The 21,975-nt window shown below is 36.2% G+C and overlaps 1 protein-coding gene across 48 annotated transcripts in view; it reads right to left on the reverse strand.

The window, feature by feature from the left end:
* Positions 1-1,365: 1,365 nt before the first annotated feature.
* LARP1B (La ribonucleoprotein 1B) overlaps positions 1,366-21,975 on the reverse strand; it is a 138,577-nt gene continuing 117,967 nt past the window's right edge. For 29 of the 48 annotated variants that reach the window (XR_011435966.1, XR_011435965.1, XR_011435963.1 and 26 more), the window contains 3 exons: positions 11,814-11,923; positions 10,973-11,100; positions 6,470-9,396 (listed from right to left, as the gene is read on the reverse strand). Coding sequence is in view for 31 of the 48 variants with exons in the window: in XM_023636567.2 (XP_023492335.2) it covers positions 9,172-9,396; positions 10,973-11,100; positions 11,814-11,923 (463 nt within the window). In the remaining 17 variants the exon portion in view is untranslated. Of the gene's footprint in view, positions 1,501-6,469; positions 9,397-10,972; positions 11,101-11,813; positions 11,924-21,031; positions 21,353-21,975 lie in introns of those variants that run through there. The other 19 variants (XR_002806514.2, XM_070259160.1, XM_070259203.1 and 16 more) reach the window with 4 other exon arrangements.

Raw genomic sequence — 21,975 nt, forward strand, 5'->3', positions numbered from 1 at the left:
CTGGGGGCCAAAGGAGGGGTCGGAGAACAAGTTCTGAAAAGGCTCAGAGGAGCAGGAGTGTGTCGGAGCAGGGGCAGAGCTTGATCTGGACCTGAAAAGGCAAATGGACACCAATTGGAGGAAAAAAGGACCACAAAAATTGTGTGCAAAAGGCAGAAGCTATGCAAGGCACGCAAGGGATGGTAATCTCCACTCCTCCACGTGTGAGTGACTGTGAGACTGGGAGGGAACTTAGCTGCCGTGTGTCTCCTTCCTCTTAGCAGGCGGCACTTCCCGACCAGTTTGCCCTCTTCATCTCCTAAATGGTGAGCCCTTGCTTCTGAGGAGAGGCCTGCACTTGTCCAGTGGTCTCTGGATGAGCAAGTTTAATTTTCTGAGCAAAGGGGTGAGTATTAAACCCAGTTGTCAAATCCAGCATTAGTGGTAGTAGATATTTTGCTCCCCTTCTGTCTAGTTCCTGGGTATATGTGAATTGGTTTGGAGCACTGAAGGGGAAGAAAAGGAGGATAATTTATTATTTCCTGCTTAAAATTTCGACATTCAAAAGTCTGGAAAAGATAAACATGGAGCTGCCGTACTCTGTCTTCACAGCAAAACCAAAAGGGGTTGTTAAGATGAATCAACAGTAATAAATCTTAATTTCTCAGGCTTGTAAAGCTTAGGAAAATTTAAAAAAATATTTTAAAAAATATACATATAGCACAAAATTCAAAAGGAATAGGGTAAAAAGTCTTCCTCCTAACCAAGCCCCCCTTACCCAGTTCTCCTCCCCACAGGCAACCGCTGCTATTACTTTCTTATCCATCTTTCTAGGGCTATTCTATTCGTATACAAGCAGATACGTGTATTTTTTTAACCAAAAGGTGGAATTCCAGACACAGTGCTACGTGCCTTGCTTTTTACATTTACCATATCTTGGAGACTATTCCTTAAGGAATATCCCAATATTCCTATCAACTCTCAAGTTGTCAGTCCTTCATGAAATCCACTATATGGCCATACTATAACTATTACTCAGTCTCTTATTGATGGATATTCAAGTTGTCTGTAATCTTAGGCTATTAAAAGTAATGTTTTCATGACTCTAATACTATGTACATCTTTGCACATGTGTGCAAAGATTATATTTGTAGGTAAATTCCTGGAAGTGGAATTGCTAGGTCAAATGGTAAACAAACTTAAAATTTTGGAAGGTATTACTAAATTTTCAATAATAGAGCTTTTGTGTCAATTTATATCCCCAAGAACATTGGCTAACGTTTTTCAAAATATGCTTCTCTTGTGACTTTCTCTGATCTCTTCCTAAATGCAAGAACTCAAGTGGTAAATCTGAATTTTAAGGTAGCTAATGAAGTAATAGAAAAGTCAGGTGACATCATGTACTGTTTTATTTAAATTTGCCCTGTGTACCAGGCACGAATTTTGCAGTTCCACAGCCCTCCTCAGCTTCTGTTCCAGCCATGGCCACTAGCATTCTTCTGCTGTCCCAATAGGTACACACTGTAATCAGAGGTATTAGGTAAAGAGATTGCCAAACTTAATGTCTTGAATTCTCTCAGAGATTTCAAAGAATTATAAAGGCAACAAACACAGGTGGCAGTTGACCTACTTAATTCTCTGGTATCCCTTTGGAGCTACTTAAAATAGAAGTCACGTGGAACACAAGGGCGGAGATTCACAAAGTACATGCTATTTACAGTACATATAAAATAATTACACCAACTTAAAAGCAATCTTTCGAGTAACTTTATAATTTAAGAGCTATTTTAATTGCATGGTAGACTAGAACCAATGTAAGCTAAAGCAAACTTATGCTTCCTTCTCATCTTTCCTTCACATACAGCCTTGCCATCCTTCCTGGTATCCTCCCAAATAAGTCCCCTTCAGTACCATTTTGCCGTGTAACAGAGCTTCCTCCTTTGGTTCATGATCTAAAATTATCCCTTCTCTCCCGAATCAAGTTCTTTCCCCTCTGTACCTAATTTTCCATTCACTCTGAGAAATAAGGGATTTGATGAATTAATTTTCATCTGAGTGGCGAATTTTTTTCCCTCCTAGAAGTACTTCAGATTTTTAATAGCAAGAGCAGGTTAGTGCAGAGAGTAAGTAATTTACATGTATTTTCATTACAACATTGGAATAGAGTAAGGGCCAATGGGTTAACCTAACACGCCCAGCGACACAGCAGAACCAGAATTTGGATGTAGAGCCACTTAACTCAAAAGTCTGCACTTTTCCCACTCCCATCAGTCTTCAAAGAGTTTTGCTTGAAAATCCCCTAAAATAACTTCCATAAACTCATGTATCCCTCACAAAGTTTTAAGTTGTTTAGGGTCTTCTAAAATTTTTCATTTTAATAGTTCCAAAAGTCATAATTTCCAGCATATTATAAATACTGACACATAAAATTACTCACTTTTTAAGTGAATCCAATGAAACCCAAATGTAACAGTTAAATCCATTTTTTAAAATGTATGAGCAAGCTCTTCTTTAACATTTAGAAAACATACACCTTTCCTTTTTCCCCTTGAACCTGTATTTCCATTCCATTTTCTCCAGATTTTTATCCTAATATATTTTAAAGTTTGAAAGTCTTACTGATCATCACATACATATCTACAACAAAAATTGTTTATAATTAAAGATTTTATTTTCCTCTAACCATAAGTGGTTCTAGTAAAATTTTTTTCTTCTGGATTGAGTTATTATAAATATTAATACATAATTGAGCAAGACAACATATGTACATGTTTTGGTAGTTATTAAACATAGGTAGTAATTTTTTTATTATTAGTTAAGGTAATACTAGCTACCGTAACCGATGAACTCCAAATTCTTGATGGCTTAAAAAAATAAAGGACTATTTCTTGATCATTTAGAGTCCCAAAAGGAAGTAGGTGATGATTCAGGGACAGGTTCCTCCCATCGTGGGGTTCTGCTGTCTTCCACACGTGGCTTCCACATAGCCAAAGAAGGAAAGAGTGAGAATGGAGATGGTATACGGGCAGGTCTGGAAGCTGTGCCCTGACCTCCTCCGCCTTTCAATGCCCAGAATCAGTGATATTGGCAAAGCTGAAACAGCAGGAGGCTGGGCACGCAGTCTAGCAGTGCGCGCCAAGAAGGAGAAATGGACTGGACAAACAGCTCAACAAGCCCCCTCACAAGTTTTATTGGAAATGCATGTCTGGAGAAGAATCATGATGCAACTTTTTAAAGAAATCTAATGAAAGAGAACGTTTTAGTCTGCTAAAAACAAATCTGACACCTACTTTTAAAATACATGTTGTAAATAGGAAGTAGAAAAATTTTAAAACATTTTATCAGATGAAATAAGATGAGGACTGACAGTAACTGTAACATACATTTGGTATGATTTGATGAAAACACAAACTCTCAGTGAATAATGCAATAAATGCCAACCAAAAATACACAAAGCCTTACCCTTAACAGAAATATTTATAAAGAAGAGAAATTCAGCAAGTCTTAAGAGTTTATGAGGGCTCAACGAATCGTTAAAGGTTTCACTTTTGTGTGGCCTATAATGACTTTCACATCTAGTGTAATATTTGGGATGGGTAAGAGCAATGCCTTTCTTTAATAAAGTGGGAAAAAGACTATTAGGAACTCGAGCAGCTTATCAGATAAATCAATTTTAGGAAAGAGTATTTATGGAAGTTGAGAATCTGGAAAGTGGTTCCTTTAAAATGATCTATGCCTATGCAAATTCATCTGAAGGTATTTAAGTACTCCTGGGCATAGCCCCAATTTGAGAACCACTGCATTAGACCATACTACCTTGACAACCCAAAGGAGTTTCTAAAAGCGTGTTTTTTATAAACTCTTGAGATATTTTGATGCTTCCCTTGGTCCTTAGGCTATATACTCTGGTTCATGCAAAAGAAAGTGAGTGGCAGTGGGGAGGTCACTGGAGTGTCATTGAGTCTGGGAGAGGCTGTGGGTCACGGAAAGGCAGATTCTCACATCCTGCTCAGGGACTGGATATTTACGAGGAGGCAAAAGTAATAGATTGCAGTGATGCTGTGAAAACATGAGCAAAACTGTTAACTGAATAACAAGTGGAAAGAACTAAAAGTGAGCTATTACGATAGTTCAGATTCATGACCTGGTGACCGCTTCATGGAATCCATGCCCTTGTCATTCAGAGTCAGCAGAAGTAGGATCATGGAGGTAAGTGAGCCACCACAAGGGCAGAAAAGTGTTTATAACTTTATTATCTTAGGACAACAAAACAATTACAAGGCATTTGACTTTACTAATTAAAATGTTTTAAATAGATTAATTTCACATGAAGGTTTAAAATGATATTCATAGCCTATTGGAGAAAATACCTTTACATATCTGAATATAACTTGTCCAGTACTTGGTTCTAATAACAGCTAGTGTGCACTGAGTGCTTACCGCATACCAGAAACCGTGTTAAATGTTTTACATTTAATCTCTATAACACTATGAGGAAAGTGCAACTGTATAGATGAAGGACTGTAACTTAGAGAGGGGAGCCAGGATTCAAATCATGTTTTTAACAAATAAGCTGAATTTTCTCCAGAGCAGTGATTACTAAATTTATTGGGATTATAAATCCTGGTAGGAATCTGATAAAAGCTATGGACTATCTCCCCAAAAGAATGTAGTATATAAAATTCTACATACTAAATTTGGGGATCTTATGGACCCTCCCTCTCAAAGCCCTTCTAGTGACTCATCAAAAGTCACTGTCATCTTAGATTATACTCAAGGGCATTCAACCAGAAATCTAAAAATTTTAACATTAAACATCACCATACTATGATTATGGTTATGTTGTAATGAAGGTCAAAAGTATCTTAAAACACCCTGAGAAAGGTATGCAACTTTGTAGACTTGAAATACTACCTGGAAAAAACAAAAGCAAAATAATAAATAGTACATTTTGCATTTTTTATTGAAGTAAATATGTAAATTAGTAAAAACCATTCTATTAACCAAATCATGTTTTAATTGACCAAGCTAAAAACAGGCTCATTGTAAAGAATTCAGAAAACTGGTGAAAGAGTATAAACCCAGAGGTGCTTCCTGTTAATTAACCACGTGGCATACTTCCTTCAAGCTTTTTAAAGACTAGCATATCATTATTTCTGAATAGTATAGTATCTTCAGTTGACAATAACCCTAAGTAGTAGAAAATTTCTAAGTGTATTCTGAATAAAATGTTCAGTTTATTTTCTATTTTACCTTATCTAATTCTGGGAAAACATTTAAACAGATGAATAATTTTGTTCCCTGATCAATTTACCCCCAAAAAGGATTTGCCATATAGCACTTAAGGTATATATTTAAATATTCCACTAGACCATTCATTACTGCAGAGGATGTTCATGATACAGAAACTTTACAGCCTTAACTACAAGAATCTAAACTTGATTTTATAATAGTTAACAATCACTGTAGTCGAGTTTTAGAGTCAGTGTTCGTGTGTTTCACTATTTCAAGCTGTTAAAGAACAGTCTGGCTAAGATGAAGAGCTTTGGGTCTGGAGCCAGAACATTGGAGTTCCAATCCCTGGTCAGCCATTCAACTAGCTGTGTGATAACAAATTTGTTCTAGTTATAAGAGTAACATCTAGTTTTAAGTTTCTCATGTTTCGGGCAGGATCCATTCACTAACTTGCTGTGTGATTTAACTATACAGCTTAGGTTAGCCAGACATGTAAACAGGTGTATCTTACAATTTTCTTGCCTTGTTTGCATCTCGAGGGTTAATCACAAATAATGCTAATAAAGTACTTCAAAGTTTTAAATGAAAGGACAAAAAAAAGAAAGCAATAGTATTTTCCTCTTTAACCATAAACAAATCTTAATGCTGTTACTGTATTTATTTACTAATAACTAAGCACAGTTTGGCATTGCCCTAACAAGGTAATCATGAGTTGTTGAGACACTTATGACTATTAGGAATGCAAGACTAATTGACATAATTATATATCACCACAAGATGGAGTGAGAGTTCTCCAAAATGCACACGCACACACACACACACACACACACACACACACACTCTGCTGTCAAAAGACTACAGATCCGACTTATTCCATTCTGCCATCTAGTGGTGATATAATTAGGTATTACTCTATTGGATCAGTCTCCCATGCAAGAATAAAATAAAAATAAGCAGTTTCATGAGAGCTAAGAAATTAATTGAAAGACAAGATTAAGCACAGAAAGGAAAGTGGTAATATCATTAATATAATGGCAAGGAAAAGCATGAGAGAATATCAGAGCGGAGTCCCAAACTGACAAAACAAGTTTAAAAAATAAAATCTATTTTAAAACTAAAATATCTATTTTAAAACATAACCTTCTTCCTTGATTCCTTTTAGTATAAAGAATTCCAAAGATGACTTCAACTATTCCTTTAAAAGACAAGTAGTTTGGATTTAAACATTTTTAACATTGCCTTTTTTATTTAAAAAAAAAAAATACTGTGCAAAACCGTAAAGAAGGAATTATCTAAGGTCTCTAAGGACTTACATAAATTTTGGGTAGGCCTATTTAGATTTATAGTTAATGTTATTTTCATTGAACAATGCTTTTATTTGCTTGAGTTTTACATTTGAAATTTCCTTATAGTGGCATAATTGTTTTAAATTTTACCCAAAACATGTACATACCATGTCAAACATACATACACAAAATTAGAAAGTAAAGGGTTAATATTCTTGGTAAGTAAAAAAGCTCTACAAATCAATCAGAAAAAGATAATCACTCCAAAAAGAAAACATAAAGGATATGATCAAGCCATCCACAAATAATATAGTTAATAAACAATAAAAATTATCACTCATTAGTAACCTGGTTTAAATGATGATGTTAATAATGATCTTAAAATAATATTTTTTGCTTTTCAATCTATCAAAGAGAAAGATTTATTATAATCAGTGTTGGTGAGGACGTAGAAAAGCAGATGCTGTTGGTGAAAGTATAAATTGTGTGACCATTCTAGAGTTTGTTAAATGGGAATACGTTTTTACTTAGAATTTCAATTTCTAGGAGTTTATGCTAGGCAACAAATACACAAATTTATACACAAAGACTTATCCATAGTAATATTATTAATTAAATTGTTGTTTATAACAGCTCAAACCTGGCCACATGCTAAAGTTCAACAATAAGCGATCAGCTAAATACACCACGGCTCATCCATACGCTGGAATACTACATAACTTGTAAAAGTCATGGTGCAGAGATATTAAGGACATCAGAAAATGCTTACCTCTACTACGTGAAAAAGCAGATTATAACCCTGAATGTACAGCATGATACCAATTTTGTTTTTTTGTTTTTTAAAAGGTACTTTATTTTCTTCATTGTCCTTTTCTAAATTTCCCAGTGCACATGTATTACTTTTATAATCAAAATAAGATGATAAAATTACTAATTTATTACACATCACAAAACTCTTGATTACTGTATTTTCATATCAAATGGATGATTTTCCAGTCAAATTTACACTTCCATATTTAGGTAAGTAGAAATAATCTTAGGTTAAATCCAAGTTTCAGATGTATGTCTTCACAACACAAAAAGGATATTGAGAAAAATTTTTAGATCATTTCAAAAGCCCACTTAAAGCTAATAAGCATAGTTTGGAAATTTCTCACTGAAAGGCCAGAACTACACATCCAATTAAGACAACATTTAAAGTTTATTATTCTAATCCATTAGTTGTTTTGCATTATCTTTCCAAGATCTTTAAGTAAAATTTATTTCCTGAATATTCAAAGGTGACTATTTCTGAAAATTAAAACCTCAAAATGACCCCAAAATATTAAATATTATAAAGCTGCAGATTATCATTTATGCATAGGAAATACCCTATTGAAAATCTCTTTACTGATGAATAGCCCATTTATTCAAAGAAAATTATATATATTTCAATGTTGTCATTCTAAAAGAACAAGACATTAAAAAGAAAATAATAAATTTAGTGTATTAAACTACCTGCTTCTGCCAATACAAGAAAATATATGTGCTAAATAAAAATGGTTATAAGTTTATAACCGAAACTTCATTCACAAAATATAATGGTCCCCTACTAGCAGAATTTGAATATTATAGCTTTTCAACTATATTCTAAACAAAAATAATTAAAAATCAATTCAAATAATTTAAAATAAATGCTTTATTTTTTTAAATTCCCACAAAAACTGAAACTATCATTTACACCAGTCACAATAGCAATAAAAATTAGAAATCAATCTGCTATAACTCTCAAAAACACTTATGAGCATAAAACAAAACTAAAAGAAACAAAAAGAAAAAACTAAGTACCCCTTGTAAATTGAAGATAACCTGACTGACTGACATACCCACCTGCAGATGTACAAACAGCAGATGCAATCAAAACGGTGCAAGATTTAATGAATTTGGGACAATATTGCAACCAATCCCAACCCAGTTTTCAATTACTTGTGCAGGTTTATATAGAGTCACAAAAAGTAAATCTCTCCTAATACGTAACCAGCTGATGCCAATTCAGAAGACTCCACACCAACACAGTAACCATGGAAATCATGAGGTATGACTGGGGGAAAAAGCAAAACTCAGCATCCAAAGGGCATATACTTCAATATAACTGCAATATATTTCTACTTTTGTGTAAAAAAAAGTTTCCTTTAAACTAAACATCTAAAAGAAAAGAAAATGTATCATTTCATATTCTTTTTCAAAATTAAAAAAATATATACATAATCTTCCTTTGTTTTTGATAAGTTCAAATATGAATTGAGAGTGGGGAATTGGATTCTTTAAGAAAGCTCTATAGAAGGATGAATACAACCTACTATATCTTCTTTAAGAAGTATGAGCTGAAATGTTAGGCATTCCTTGTGTGGTTCTGTATATATTTAAGGAATGCTGTTCTTGTAACCAATGGCTTTGAAAAATACTGAGACCAAAATACGTTACTAGAGGATCTCTATGAAAGGTCACCAAAACCACCCTTGATCATGAAATCAGGGAAAATGTTTTTAGAATTTATCTTGCTAGAAAAAAAACGCTACCATTTTCTTTCTTTTTCTTTTCTCTGATTATCACAATTAAACATCAGAAGATTCTTCCCAAACAAAGACTGGCGTAAACGTAGATTTCAAGGGCAAACCGCTTTCATGAGAGTCTATTTCTCAGGCCTTTCACCATCTGTTGCGGCAGCACTGTGCTGGTGCGAGTCGTCACTGGACTCCTGGGAAGTACCCGTTCGGGGAGAGAGTACTGGGACCTCAAGCTGATTAGCAGCGTTCAGTGGCTTTGTAGAGGAATTAGACGGAAGTCTATGACGGTTACTCTCCTCACCAGAAGTAGATGAATGTCTTTTTCTTCCAAATTCCTCACTAATAGGAGGCTGCAAATTATGAAAGACAACACAGCGATGATTTTATTATTTTTCTTCCCTTTAAAATCTAAGGACAGACTTTTCCAACAAAGAAGGAAACTATGTTGGTGCTCAGTAGATTTTATTAGTATAACGAAAACTTCACAGCAATTTAAGGTATTAAGTTTAAATTTTCTCCCCAACTAAATCAGCCTATAGCACTGGTCCATTCTTTCACTCAACACATGTTTATTAAGTTTCTCTTGCGTTTCAGGGCTTGAACTACATAGTAGGGCATAAGCTCAAGGCTGGCTTCCTTGCCTCCAAGAAAATGTTTCCGAGACGGTATTTTTCTCCTTTATTCGACTTCTGTCAACTGCAAAGCATTTATAACTCGAGTCTCCTCCTCAGCCCTAAACTCCTATTCTAGGCTTGCTTGAACGGTAATGTTTAAAAGATAAAGGAAAACAGCAGGGGGAAAAAGAGATACCGAGTCAAATAACCTTCAGCGTGTTTGAAGGTTTATCTAGGATTTCCAGGATAAGGAGACTGGAGAGCATTATTGATGGTACTAAATTTAAGCATTTTCGAACATAACTATCCATAAAGCCTGCAAATCCCCTCAGGCTGCAAGTAAGGAGGGGGCAGGCAGTGAAAAGGTATTCTGCATTAAAAAAAAAAGGTCACAGAGATTTGGGAGCCCAGAATTATACACCACCAGACTAATATTTTTATTTAGAGACAAGACCGTAACCTCCTTCTATCATCTTCCATTGTATTTAAAAGCGGAGGCCTGAATTCTTAGCTTCTGTTTGGGTAGGGCAAAAGTCCCTGTTAGAGAGCAGGGACGTCTCTGTGACAGAACTGGCTAGGCCACTCTAGAAACACAGCTCTTAACGCAGAGACACAGGCACTTCTCTTACCTCCAGCCCCAGGCCCTCAGACCCATCCACACAATACTACATGGCAAACAAAATACTGTACTAGGCAGAGATGGACCTCGCCTTCCTTTCACCTCTCTCTTTCCTGTTCTTTTTTCCTTATTTCTCTTTTCTCTTCTTCCTCCTTTTCCCTTATCTTCTTATGTTCCTCTCATTCTTTTTTTTAGTGCTTTCCTTTTCCTCTGGAAATAAAATTTTAAAGCCTACTCTTCTGTCCCTACGTATGCACATAACATTCTTGCCCTAATTTTATTATGTGGGAAAACCTAAATCCATGTTACATCAGCACGTTATGAAAATTATAGGATAAAAGTACATAAAAAGTGAAAAATTTTCAAACTGCTAGTGAGAAATTAATACATATCAACACAAAAGTTACCAAATCTATAAAATGTTTAGGAGCATATCAAAATTAAAGTTACCTGACAATTGTACTGTGGTTATGTAAGATGCTAACATTTTGGAAATCTGGTAAACAGAGTGTATGGGAATTCTCTGTACTATTTTTGCACCTGTTTTAAAGTTTGATTTCAAAATTGGTAAGTTAAATTTTCAAAATAAAAAGTTAAAAAGTAAAAATTGTAAAATCAAAGTTAAGAAAGTCACTGATAGCTCAAAAACAAAGGGTAATAAAAAGAATACAGAGGAAAGGACTTAAAACTTACATCAATACGGAAGTCTTCCAACCTCTTAAAGCTACAGAGATATTCCTGAAGTTTTGGGTCAACAGACTGTGTCTTAGATTGAGAATATTTTAGATAAGCCCAAAACTTTTCTAATCCATACAGCTGACCTAATAACAAAGAAGAATATACATGATAAATTATATAGAATTTTTAAATGATTCATATTGAACACAATCCTTCCAGCAATAAACCATTTATCTCCCAATATACACTTTATCTAGATCTTGAGAATAAGACAACGTAATGAATAATGATAGCTAACATTTATTGAGCATTTGCTATGTAACAGGCGTTAAGTTTCTTATTATATATTAAACTAATTTGAACCATATATAACCCTGTATACAGGTGCTCTTGTATATATTACTGATGAGTAAACTGAGGTTAACAAAGTTAAGTAACTTACTCAAGGTCACATAGTTACTAAGTAGAAGAAATGGAATTCAGATTTAGGGATCTAGCCTAGAGCCTGCGCTGTTACCCAGGTGCTATTCTGCCTTTCCAAGCATACCCGCTGATGTTGCATAGAATTTTCATGTAATGGAAAATCAGTGAGTAGTCATGTTTGTCAAGGGAATGATGACAAAACACAACTCCAACAAGGAAACACTTGGGAGTGGGTGTTTCCAACACCTCACAGGAAAGGCCTTCTTACTATACAGTGCTGGTGCACCACTCTTCATCAAGAACCATAATAGCGGCCTGAAGGTCTTAAATTGTCTGCCCTGAAGGAAAAAAGTTATGAACTCCCTCCTTATTTACTGACAGACTCAGGTTTACAATTTCCAAATGGAATAAGGTTATTGTTTTGCTTTTTTACCAGATTCGTAGTCTTTTTTGGTTTCTTCTTGGAAATCCTTAAAAATTTCTTGTCTGAATTTTTTTTCCAGTCCATAACTATAAAACCTGAACAGACATTCTAAGCCATACCTGTGAAAATTAAAATGTTTACAATAAAATTTTTGCTATGACAAAGCAAACATCTCATCTTTAGCAGCACTGATACAGGCAAACATGGCACAAATAATCCCAAACAAAAAAATGTTTAAATGTATGTAATTTTTAGTACAGAGTTTTAGCTGAAGTGATAACTAGTAATCCACTGCTGGCTTTGACATTTTTGTTGACTCAGCCATAGCACCTCATGAAGGTACACTGGGAACCTGCAGAATGAGAGGCAGCCCCTAACAACTAGAGCTGGCTTTTTGGACAGACAGAGGATCTCTCCCCGGTATTTCCGAAGAACTGGTCAAGAGATTTAGTGACAAATTGGGAATGTTTTAGACTTTTCCCAGACCAAGGTTAATAACAGTGTGTCTGTGCATGGTATTAAATGCTCTTAAACATAATCTTACTCTAGAGAGACAAAGATCATACTCTTGTGCTCTGGACCCTAGCTGTAGTTGACTCGTTCAACTATAAAGGGATGAACCTAATTAAATGGCTCCTAAGAGATCCTTCCTGCTTTAGTTATAAATCCTTTTACAACTTATAAATTCTTTTATAACTTAGTTATAAATTCTTTTAGTTATTTTACCAAAAGAATTGTATTCAGTACATAAATCAGAAAACAAAGTTCCTTGTTTCCTCCCATAACCACCTAGAGAACCTGAGACATGTTTTGGACAGTGGATCAGCAAACTACATGGGCTCAGTCTTCAACTAATAGTGATGAGCAGAATCCATGAGAGTGGACAAGGTCAAGAGGACAGCAGTAAAAGGACCATGTGTAGCTCACTCAATTAAAACATGTTACAATTAAAAGATTCTTCAGTTAGAATCCTTAAGTGGTTCTGGGTGCCTCAGTGGAGTAGAGGCTACAATTTCCTCATTACTGGTAACATAATGTTGCCTGGCTGTTATTCCCAGAAAGAAGAGCGTGTGTGTCTGTGTGTCTTTTGTAACCAGCTTATTTACAAGATGGAGAGTGATGGTCTGTCCAGGAGAATAAATAGGTTTCTTGGCAAGAAACCAAGAGAAACATGTAGGCTACCAAACCACACATTAACCTGAGTTCTTTGCTCTGGTAGCCGCAAGCGGCGCTATCCTTTGAGCTTGTATAACTGAAGGCTAAGGGGTGTAAGGACTAAAGGACCACCTGCTCCGACTGATAAATCTGCCTTGACACTCCTCTTATGGGATATTATATTGATTATTAGTGGTTCTCAACCTTGGCTACATGTAAGAATCATCTGGGGAAATTCTAAAAAATACGATACCCAGGCCCCACTTCAAACCAATGAAATCAGAATCTTTGGGGGTGAAGAAAGGAGGAGTCTTTCTTTCTTTCTGGAAAGCAGAACTGAGAACTTTGGTTTTTCTCAAGTAAATGACATTTTAGAAGAATGTTAGAATTCTTAGATTATTGGTAAAGGCCAAGAGACTACTATAATATTTAGATTTTTACTTTTATCTTTTAGCAAACTAATTCCAAAGACCGAAAGCATGACATTAATAATCTAACCCAAACATGCAGCTTAACTGCTGGAGTGAAGAACGGGCAAACGACCAGCCTTTCAGTTGTCATTTACTCACTTACCCCTCACTGTGAGATAGCTTAGATGAGTGGAAAACACAAAGGCTGAGAACCAGTAGGAACTATATTTGAATTCTAGGCTTGTAATTTTATCTCTGAAAGAGGGTATAATAATATCCTACTTTTCAAGAATAGATGATAGTTGTTAAGCACTCAGTCTAGAGCTGGCACATTGAAGACGTAATAAATGTTATTTCTCTCCTTCCTTCCTGAAACCATCTTACCGCTACTTTTAGACAATGAACATATGTAGCACTGATCTTCTTCCTAAATTACAATAACTATTTATTGAGCACTTACTATGTATCAGGAAATATGTTACGTTGCTTATATATTGTTTTGTCTAATCTTCACAATAACCCTATGAGGGTATCTACCATAATTTCCCCCACTTCATAGACAAGAACCTGAAGCTTACTTGGATTCTAACTTGCCAAGATCACAGTAAGTTAACGGGCTGCAACTCAAATCTAGGTCTGATTTCAAAGCCTTCAGGTGCTTAACCACTGTGCTATCCTTCCTAAGGAACAGCTAACCCAGTCTAGTCATGAACACTGCAGAAACAGACCCAACATTATAAAATAGCATTTAAAAGCTCTTAGAAACATACACAGAGTACTACAAGAACACTGAACTCCCAACCTAGATTTGGGTGGGAATGTGATCAAAAAATTATTAGAAAATTCCAAGGAACAAACAGAAATAGTTTGCGTAAGCAGCAAAATATGCTGAGATTTATTATAACAATGGCTTTCAAGCTTTCCTAAGTCCAATAGTAAGAGAAATATTTTGATTGTGACCAAGTCAACACAACACTCACATATATATGTGTATGTAAAAGCATATATAAGTTTTGCAAACAATTCTTAAATTTGTATGAATTGTGAAACAATTTAACTTCACTATGTTCAGTGCAGTTTGGTATTTTCTACTGTATTTTTTTAAGCAAGTCAGAACCACTAAATTGATTTCACAACCCACTAATGGTTAGCAAACCACAGCTTGAATGAGGACATCGAGATCAAAAATGGCAAATTTTGCATTTTGCACCAACTCTGGTAAACTGTAATGACTATAAATCTGAATTCAAGAACAATATTGAACAGTGCTGGGATTAGAGATGCCAGTTATGGACAAATAGAGGTACGCATGCCATATACCTGTCATTCCTGATCAAGATAAAGATTCTAGTTGGAAATTAAATAGGCTTTATTTTTTTTACTTTTTTTAAAATTGAGGTTATAATAGTTTCTAACATTGTGAAATTTCAGTTGTACACTATTATTTGTCAGTCACTATATAAACATGCCCCTTCACCCCTTGTGCCCACCCTCAAACCCCCTTCCCCTCTGGTAACCACTAAACTGTTCTCTTTGTCCGTGTGTGAGTTTATCTTCCACATGAGTGAAATCATACGGTGTTTGTCTTTCTCTGTCTGGCTTATTTCACTTAACATCATACCCTCAAGGTCCATCCATGTTGTTGCAAATGGGATGATTTTGTCTTTTCTATGGCTGAATAGTATTCCATTGTGTGTATATATATATATACACACACACACACACACACACACACACACACACCACATTTTCTTTACCCACTCATCAGTTGATGGGCACTTGGGTTGCTTCCACTTCTTGGCTATAGTGAATAATGCTGCAGTGAACATAGGGGTGCATAAGTCTCTTTGAATTGTTGATGTCAAGTTCTCTGGATAAATACTCATAGTGGGATAGCTGTGTCAGACAGTATTTTTTTTTAGAAATCTCCATATTGTTTTCCATAGTGGTTGCACCAGTTTGCATTCTCCCCAGCAGTGTATGAGGGCTCCCTTTTCTCCACATCCTCTCCAACATTTGTTATTTTTTGTCTTGGTGATTACAATCATTCAGTGGGTATAAGGTGATATCTTAGCATAGTTTTGATTTGCATTTCCCTGATGATTAGTGATATTGAACATCATTGCATGTGCCTGGCCATCTGTATATCTTCTTTGGAAAAACGTCTGTTCACTTCCTCTGCCCATTTTTTGATTGGGTTGTTTGTTTTGTTGTTGAGTTGTGTGGGTTCTCTATATATTTTGGAGATTAGCCCCTTGTCAGATATATGATTTGCAAATATTTTCTCCCAGTTGGTGGGTTGTCTTTTCATTTTGTTCCTGGTTTCATTTGCCTTGCAGAAGTGCTTTAGTCTGATGAAGTCCTACTTGTTTATTTTTTCTTTTGTTTCCCTTGTCTCAGCAGACACGGTATTTGAAAAGATCATTCTAAAAAGAGTGTATTGCCTATATTTTCTTCTAGATTTATGGCTTCAGGTCTTACCTTCAAGTGTTTGATCCATTTTGAGTTAATGTTTGTGTATGGCAAAAGATAATTTTTTTGTCTACTTTCACTCTTTTGCATGTGGCTGTCCAGTCTTCACAACACCATTTATTCAAGAGAATTTCCTTTCTCCATTGTATGTTCTTAGCTCCTTTGCTGAAGATTAGCTGTCCACAGATGTGTGGTTTTATTTCTTGGCTTTCAATTCTGTTCCATTGTTCTGTGTGTCTGGTTTTGTACCATGCTGGGTTTTTTTGTTTTTTGTTTTTCTTTAAGATTCTATTTTTTCCCTTTTTCTCCCCAAAGACCTCCGGTACATAGTTGTATATTCTTCGTTGTGGATCCTTCTAGTTGTGGCATGTGGGACACTGCCTCAGCGTGGTTTGATGAGCAGTGCCATGTCCGCGACCAGGATTCGAACCAACGAAACACTGGGCCACCTGCAACTTAACCACTCGGCCACAGGGCCAGCCCCTGTACCATGCTGTTTTGATTACTATACTTTGTAGCATATTTTGAAGTCAGGGATTGTGATGCCTCCAGCTTTGTTCTTTTTTCTCAGGATTGCTTTAGCTATTCAGGGTCTTCTTTTGCCCCATATGAATTTTAGGACTCTTTGTTCTACTTCCATAAGAATGTCATTGGGATTCTGATTGGGATTGCACTAAATCTGTAGATTGCTTTAGGTAGTATGGACATTTTAACCATGTTTATTCTTCCAATCCATGTGCATGGAATATCTTCCCATTTCTTTATGTCATCATTGATTTCTTTCAATAATGTCTTACAGTTTTCATTGTATAGGTCTTTCATCTCCTTGGTTAAATTTATTCCTAGATATTTTATTCTTTTAGTTGCGACTGTAAATGGGATTGTATTCTTGAGTTCTCTGTTAGCTCATTAATAGAGTATAGAAATGCAACTGATTTTTCTAAGTTGATTTTGTACACTGCAACTTTGCTGTAGTTGTTGATTATTTCTAATATTTTTCTGAGGTATTCTTTAGGGTTTTCTATATATAAAATCATGTTGTCTGCAAACAGTGAGAGTTTCACTTCTTTATTGCCTATTTGGACTTCTTTTTCTTGCCTAATTGCTCTGGCCAAAACCTCCAGTACTATGTCGAATAAGAGTGGTGAGAATGGGCACCCTTGTCTTTTTCCTGTTCTCAGAGGGATGGCTTTCAGTTTTTCACCATTGAGTATGTTGACTGTGGGTTTGTCATATGTGGCCTTTATTATGTTGAGGTGCTTTCCTTCTATACCCATTTTATTGAGAATTTTTATCATAAATGGATGTTGGATCCTGTCAAATGCTTTCTCTGCACCTACTGAGATGATTTTGTAGTTTTTATTCCTCATTTTGTTAATGTGGTGTATCACATTAGTTGATTTGTGGATGTTGAATCATCCCTGTGTCCCTGGTATAAATCCCACTTGATCACCGTGTATGATCTTTTTAATGTATTGCTGTATTTGGTTTGCCAATATTTTGTTGAAGATTTTTGCATCTAAGTTCATCAGCGATACTGGCCTGTAATTTTCATTCTTTTTGTTGTCCTTATATGGTTTTGGGATGAGGGTGATGTTGGCCTTGGAGAATGTGTTAGGAAGTGTTCTGTCTTCCTCAATTTTTTGGAATACTTTGAGGATAGGTATTAAATCTTCTTTGAATGTTTGGTAGAATTCTCCAGAGAAGGCATCTGGTCCTGGATTTTTTTTTTTGGGGGGGGGGGGGATGGGGAGGTTGTTGATTACTGTTTCAATGTCTTTACTTGTGACTGGTCTATTCAGATTCTCTGTTTCTTCTTGGTTCAATTTTTGGAGATTGTATGAGTCTAAGAATTTATCCATTTCTTCTAGATTGTACAATTTGTTGGCATATAGTTTCTCATAGTATTCTCTTATAATCCTTTGTATTTCTGTGGTATCTGTTGTAATTTCTCTCTTTCATTTCTAATTTTATTTATTTGAGCCTTCTGTATTTTTTTCTTAGTGAGTCTGGTTAAGAGTTTGTCAATTTTTTTAATCTTCTCAAAGAACCAGCTCTTTATTTCATCGATCCTTTCCACTGTTTTATTGTTTGTTTTAATTTCATTTATTTCTGCTCTAATTTTTATTTCCCTCCTTCTGCTGACTTTGGGCTTTGTTTATTCTTCTTTTTCTGATTCTGTTAGGTGTGGTTTAAGATTGCTTATTTGAGATTTTTCTTGTTTGTTAAGGTGGGCCTGTATTGCTATGAATTTCTCTATTAGGACTGCTTTTGCTGCATCCCATATGAGTTGGTATGGTGTGTTTTGATTCTCATTTGTCTCCAGATATTTTTTGATTTCTCCTTTAATTTCTTAAATGATCCACTGGTTGTTCAGCAGCATGTTGTTTAGTCTCCACATGTTTGTCACTTTCTTAGGTTTTTCTTGCTGTTGATTTCTAGTTTCACAGCATTATGGTTGGAAAAGGTGCTTGATATGATTTCAATCTTCTTAAATTTATTGAGGCTTACCTTGTTTCCCAACATATGGTCTATCCTTGAGAACGTTCCATGTGCACTTGAGAAGAATGTGTATTCTGCTGTTTTTTAATGGAGTGTTCTATATGTATCTATTAAGTCCATCTGGTCCAGTTTTTTGTTTAATTCCACTATTTCCTTGATGACTTTCTGTCTGGACGATCTACCCATTGATGTAATTGGGGTGTTTAGGTCCCCTACGCTTATTGTGTTGTTGTTAATATCTCCTTTTAGGTTTGTTAGCAGTTGCTTTATGTACTTTGGTGCTCCTGTGTTGGGTGCATATGTATTTTTAAGTGTATGTCTTCTTGGTGGAGTGTCCCTTTTATCATTATATACTGCCCCTATTTGTCTCTCATTACCTGTTTTGTCTTGAAGTCTACTTTGTCTGATATAAGCATGGCAACACCTGCTTTCTTCTGTTTGCCATTAGCTTGGAGTATCATCTTCCATCTCTTCATTCTGAGCCTGTGTTTGTCTTCAGAGCTGAGATATGTTTCCTGGAGGGAGCACAATGTTGGGTCTTGTTTTTTAATCCATCCCACCACTCTGGGTCTTTTGATTTGAGAATTCAATCCATTTAAATTTACAGTGATTACTGACATACGAGGGCTTAATGCTGCCATTTTATCATTCATTTTCTGGTTCTTCTGCATTTCCCTTGTTTCTTGTCCCACGTATTTCAGACTACTAATTCAGTTTGGTAGTTCTCTATGACGGTTTGCTTAGTTTTCTCTTTATTTATCATTTGTGTCTCTGTTCTGATTATTTGTTTAGTGGTTACCATGAGATTTGTAAAAAAAAATCTCATAGATGACATAGTCCATTTTCCAATAACCTATTTCCTTAGACTAAGCCAATTCCATCCCTTTCCTCTTACCCTTCTAAGTGATTATTGTCACAGCTTACTCCATCTTTTATTGTGAGTTTGTAGTTAAAATGATGAGATTACATTATTTGGATGTTCTCCCTCCCTTTATTTTTTATAGTTAATGATCTGATAGAGAGCTGCTATTTTCTGACATAGTCTAACTATTTATCTCCTTGCTCAAGGATTCATAAACTCTTTCCTTTTTTTTTTCAGGTAACGAGGGCCTTCTTAAGCATTTCTTGTAGAGGGTACTTGTGGCAATGAACTCTGTTAGCTTTTGTTTATCTGGGAAAGTTTTTACTTCTCCATCATATCTGAGGGATATTTTCGCTGGATAGAGTATTCCTGAAAGCTTTTGTCTTTCAGAATTTTGAGTCTATAATTCCATTCTCTCCTAGCCTGAAAGGTTTCTGCTGAGAAATATGCTGAAAGCCTGCTAGGAGATCCTTTGTAAGTTACTTTCTTCTGCCTTGCCCTTAATATTTTTTTCTTTGTCGTTCACTTTTGCCAGATTTACTACTATATGCCTTGGAGAAGGTCTTTTTACATCAATATAATTAGGAGATCTATTAGCTTGTTTCACTTGTATGTCCAGCTGCTTCCCCAGGTTTGGGACGTTCTCAGCTATTAATTCTTTGAACAAGCTTTCTGCTACATTCTCTTTCTCTTTTCCCTCTAGAATATCTATAGTCCTTATATTGCATTTCCTAATTGAGTCAGTATTTCTCAGAGAATTTCCTCATTTCGTTTTAGTCTTAGTTCTCTCTCCTCCTCCATCTGAAACATTTCTATATTTCTGTCCTCCAGACTGCTGATTCTCTCCTCCATAATATCAGCTCTGTTGTTCAGTGAGCCCAGATTTTTCTTTCTCTCATCCATTATGTTTTTCAGCTCCAATATTTCTGATTGGTTTTTCTTTATAGTTTCAATCTCTTTTGTGAAGAAGTTCCTGATTTCATTGAACTGTCTATATTTTCTTGTAACTTTGAGTTTTTTTATGATAGCTATTTTGAATTCTCTATCATTTAGATTATAAATTCCTGTGCCTTCAGGATTGATTTCTGGGTGCTTGTCATTTTCCTTCTGGTCTGGAGTATTAAAATATTTTTTCATACTGTTTGATGGCATGGATTTGTGCCTATGTACAGTGATAGTATTTGGTTGCAGCTTCACCTGCCACCACTGGGTAAGGGTCAAGAGCTGTGTATTCTGAGCCTGCCACAACCCTGGCTTGCTGGTTCACAGCCGCTGCTTTTCTATCGTATGCATGGGTGCTCTGGCTGACTGGCTGAGATGGAGCACTGGGCAGGGGGAGGGGCACTTTCTCTTGCCTGAGAAATCCTAGGTGCATTCTCACTCTGCCCTCACTATCTGCTCTCCTGGGGTGCTGGATTGATAAAGATACCCCAGCAATAGCTTAGCCATCTGTGCGTGGAGCTTTCTCATGGGCTGTGAGGGAACTTGGAGAGCGAAGTTGTTCCTGTGGAGTGCTGCCCTTCCCCCCCTCCTCTCACAGCCACACGTAGTCCCACACCCTGGGTTGCTGCTATTGGGGGAGGGAGAGGAGATCCTCTTACCACCTTCCACTTCCTCTGGGAGCTCCAGCACCTCCACATTCAGCTGTATGGCTGCATAAGGGTCTCAGACATTTTTTGTTTTGTGTGAATGTCCTCTGTTGGTATATGAATATCCTTTTTCTTGTATCTTAGGGGGGAGAGTCTAAGGGAAGAGCTCACACCCCCATGATGCTGACATCATTCTTCCCTAAATGCACTTTATTTTTACACAAATCAGTGCAAGTGTAATTTTTTTCAGAAAAATTTATTTGTAGCATCTTACATGCCTCTTGAAGATCATAATATCTGATTAACAATATGTTCTTATTTGAGATTTACAAGAGGAATTCATTTTTAGAACTTGAAGAAGTTTTAGGTAAATATTCAGTGGAAAATTATCTTTTTTCTTCTTTCCATGTCTTCTTCCTTTCTTCCTTTTCCCAGGAATAAACAGCTTGCATGAGTCCACTTCATGTTTCTTCTCACCCTCTTGGTTTGGTCTCTACTCAGCCCTATAGGCACTCTCAAAATTTCCCTTGAATATTTCTTAAGGAAGCAAGGTCTAACCTGGACAAAAAGAATGAGTTAGCAAAGCAGAGAGAGGAAGAAGCAGAGGTAAGAAAATGTACAGATGTCTAGAGGCTGGGGCTTGGTTCATTTGGAGAACATCTAGTTCAATACCACTGTTGCCCAGAGGACTAGAAAACTAGCAGGAAATAACCAGACTGGACAGGTGAGGAGGGATGTATCATGAGAGACCTTACTTTTTCTTGGCTCCAGGGATCTTAACAACTGGTTTGGCTCTAATCATGTACCAATTTGGGTATGTATATGCACATGCAAGGGAAGCTGTAATGGTGGGGGCCAGAGAGAGAAAAATCTCTCTTTCAAATTTCATTTGGTCTTTGTGCCAGCCCCTAAGATGGTCCCAAATGATCCCACCTCCTGGTATTCACCTTGTGTACTCCCTTCCTACACTGTACCCGGGTTAGTCTGTGTGAATAATATAATATGGCAAAAGTGATGATATGTCACTTTCAAGAAGAGGTTATACAAGACACCTAAGTTTCCATCTTGGAAGTTCTCTCTCTTTCTTAAATCACTCCCTCTGGGTTAATTCATATTATGAAATGCCCTATGGGGAGGCCTACGTGGCGAGGAACTGAAGCCTCCTGCCAACAGCCATGTGA

The sequence above is a fragment of the Equus caballus genome, chromosome 2 (assembly GCF_041296265.1).
Source record: "Equus caballus isolate H_3958 breed thoroughbred chromosome 2, TB-T2T, whole genome shotgun sequence".
Lineage (NCBI taxonomy): Eukaryota > Metazoa > Chordata > Mammalia > Perissodactyla > Equidae > Equus > Equus caballus.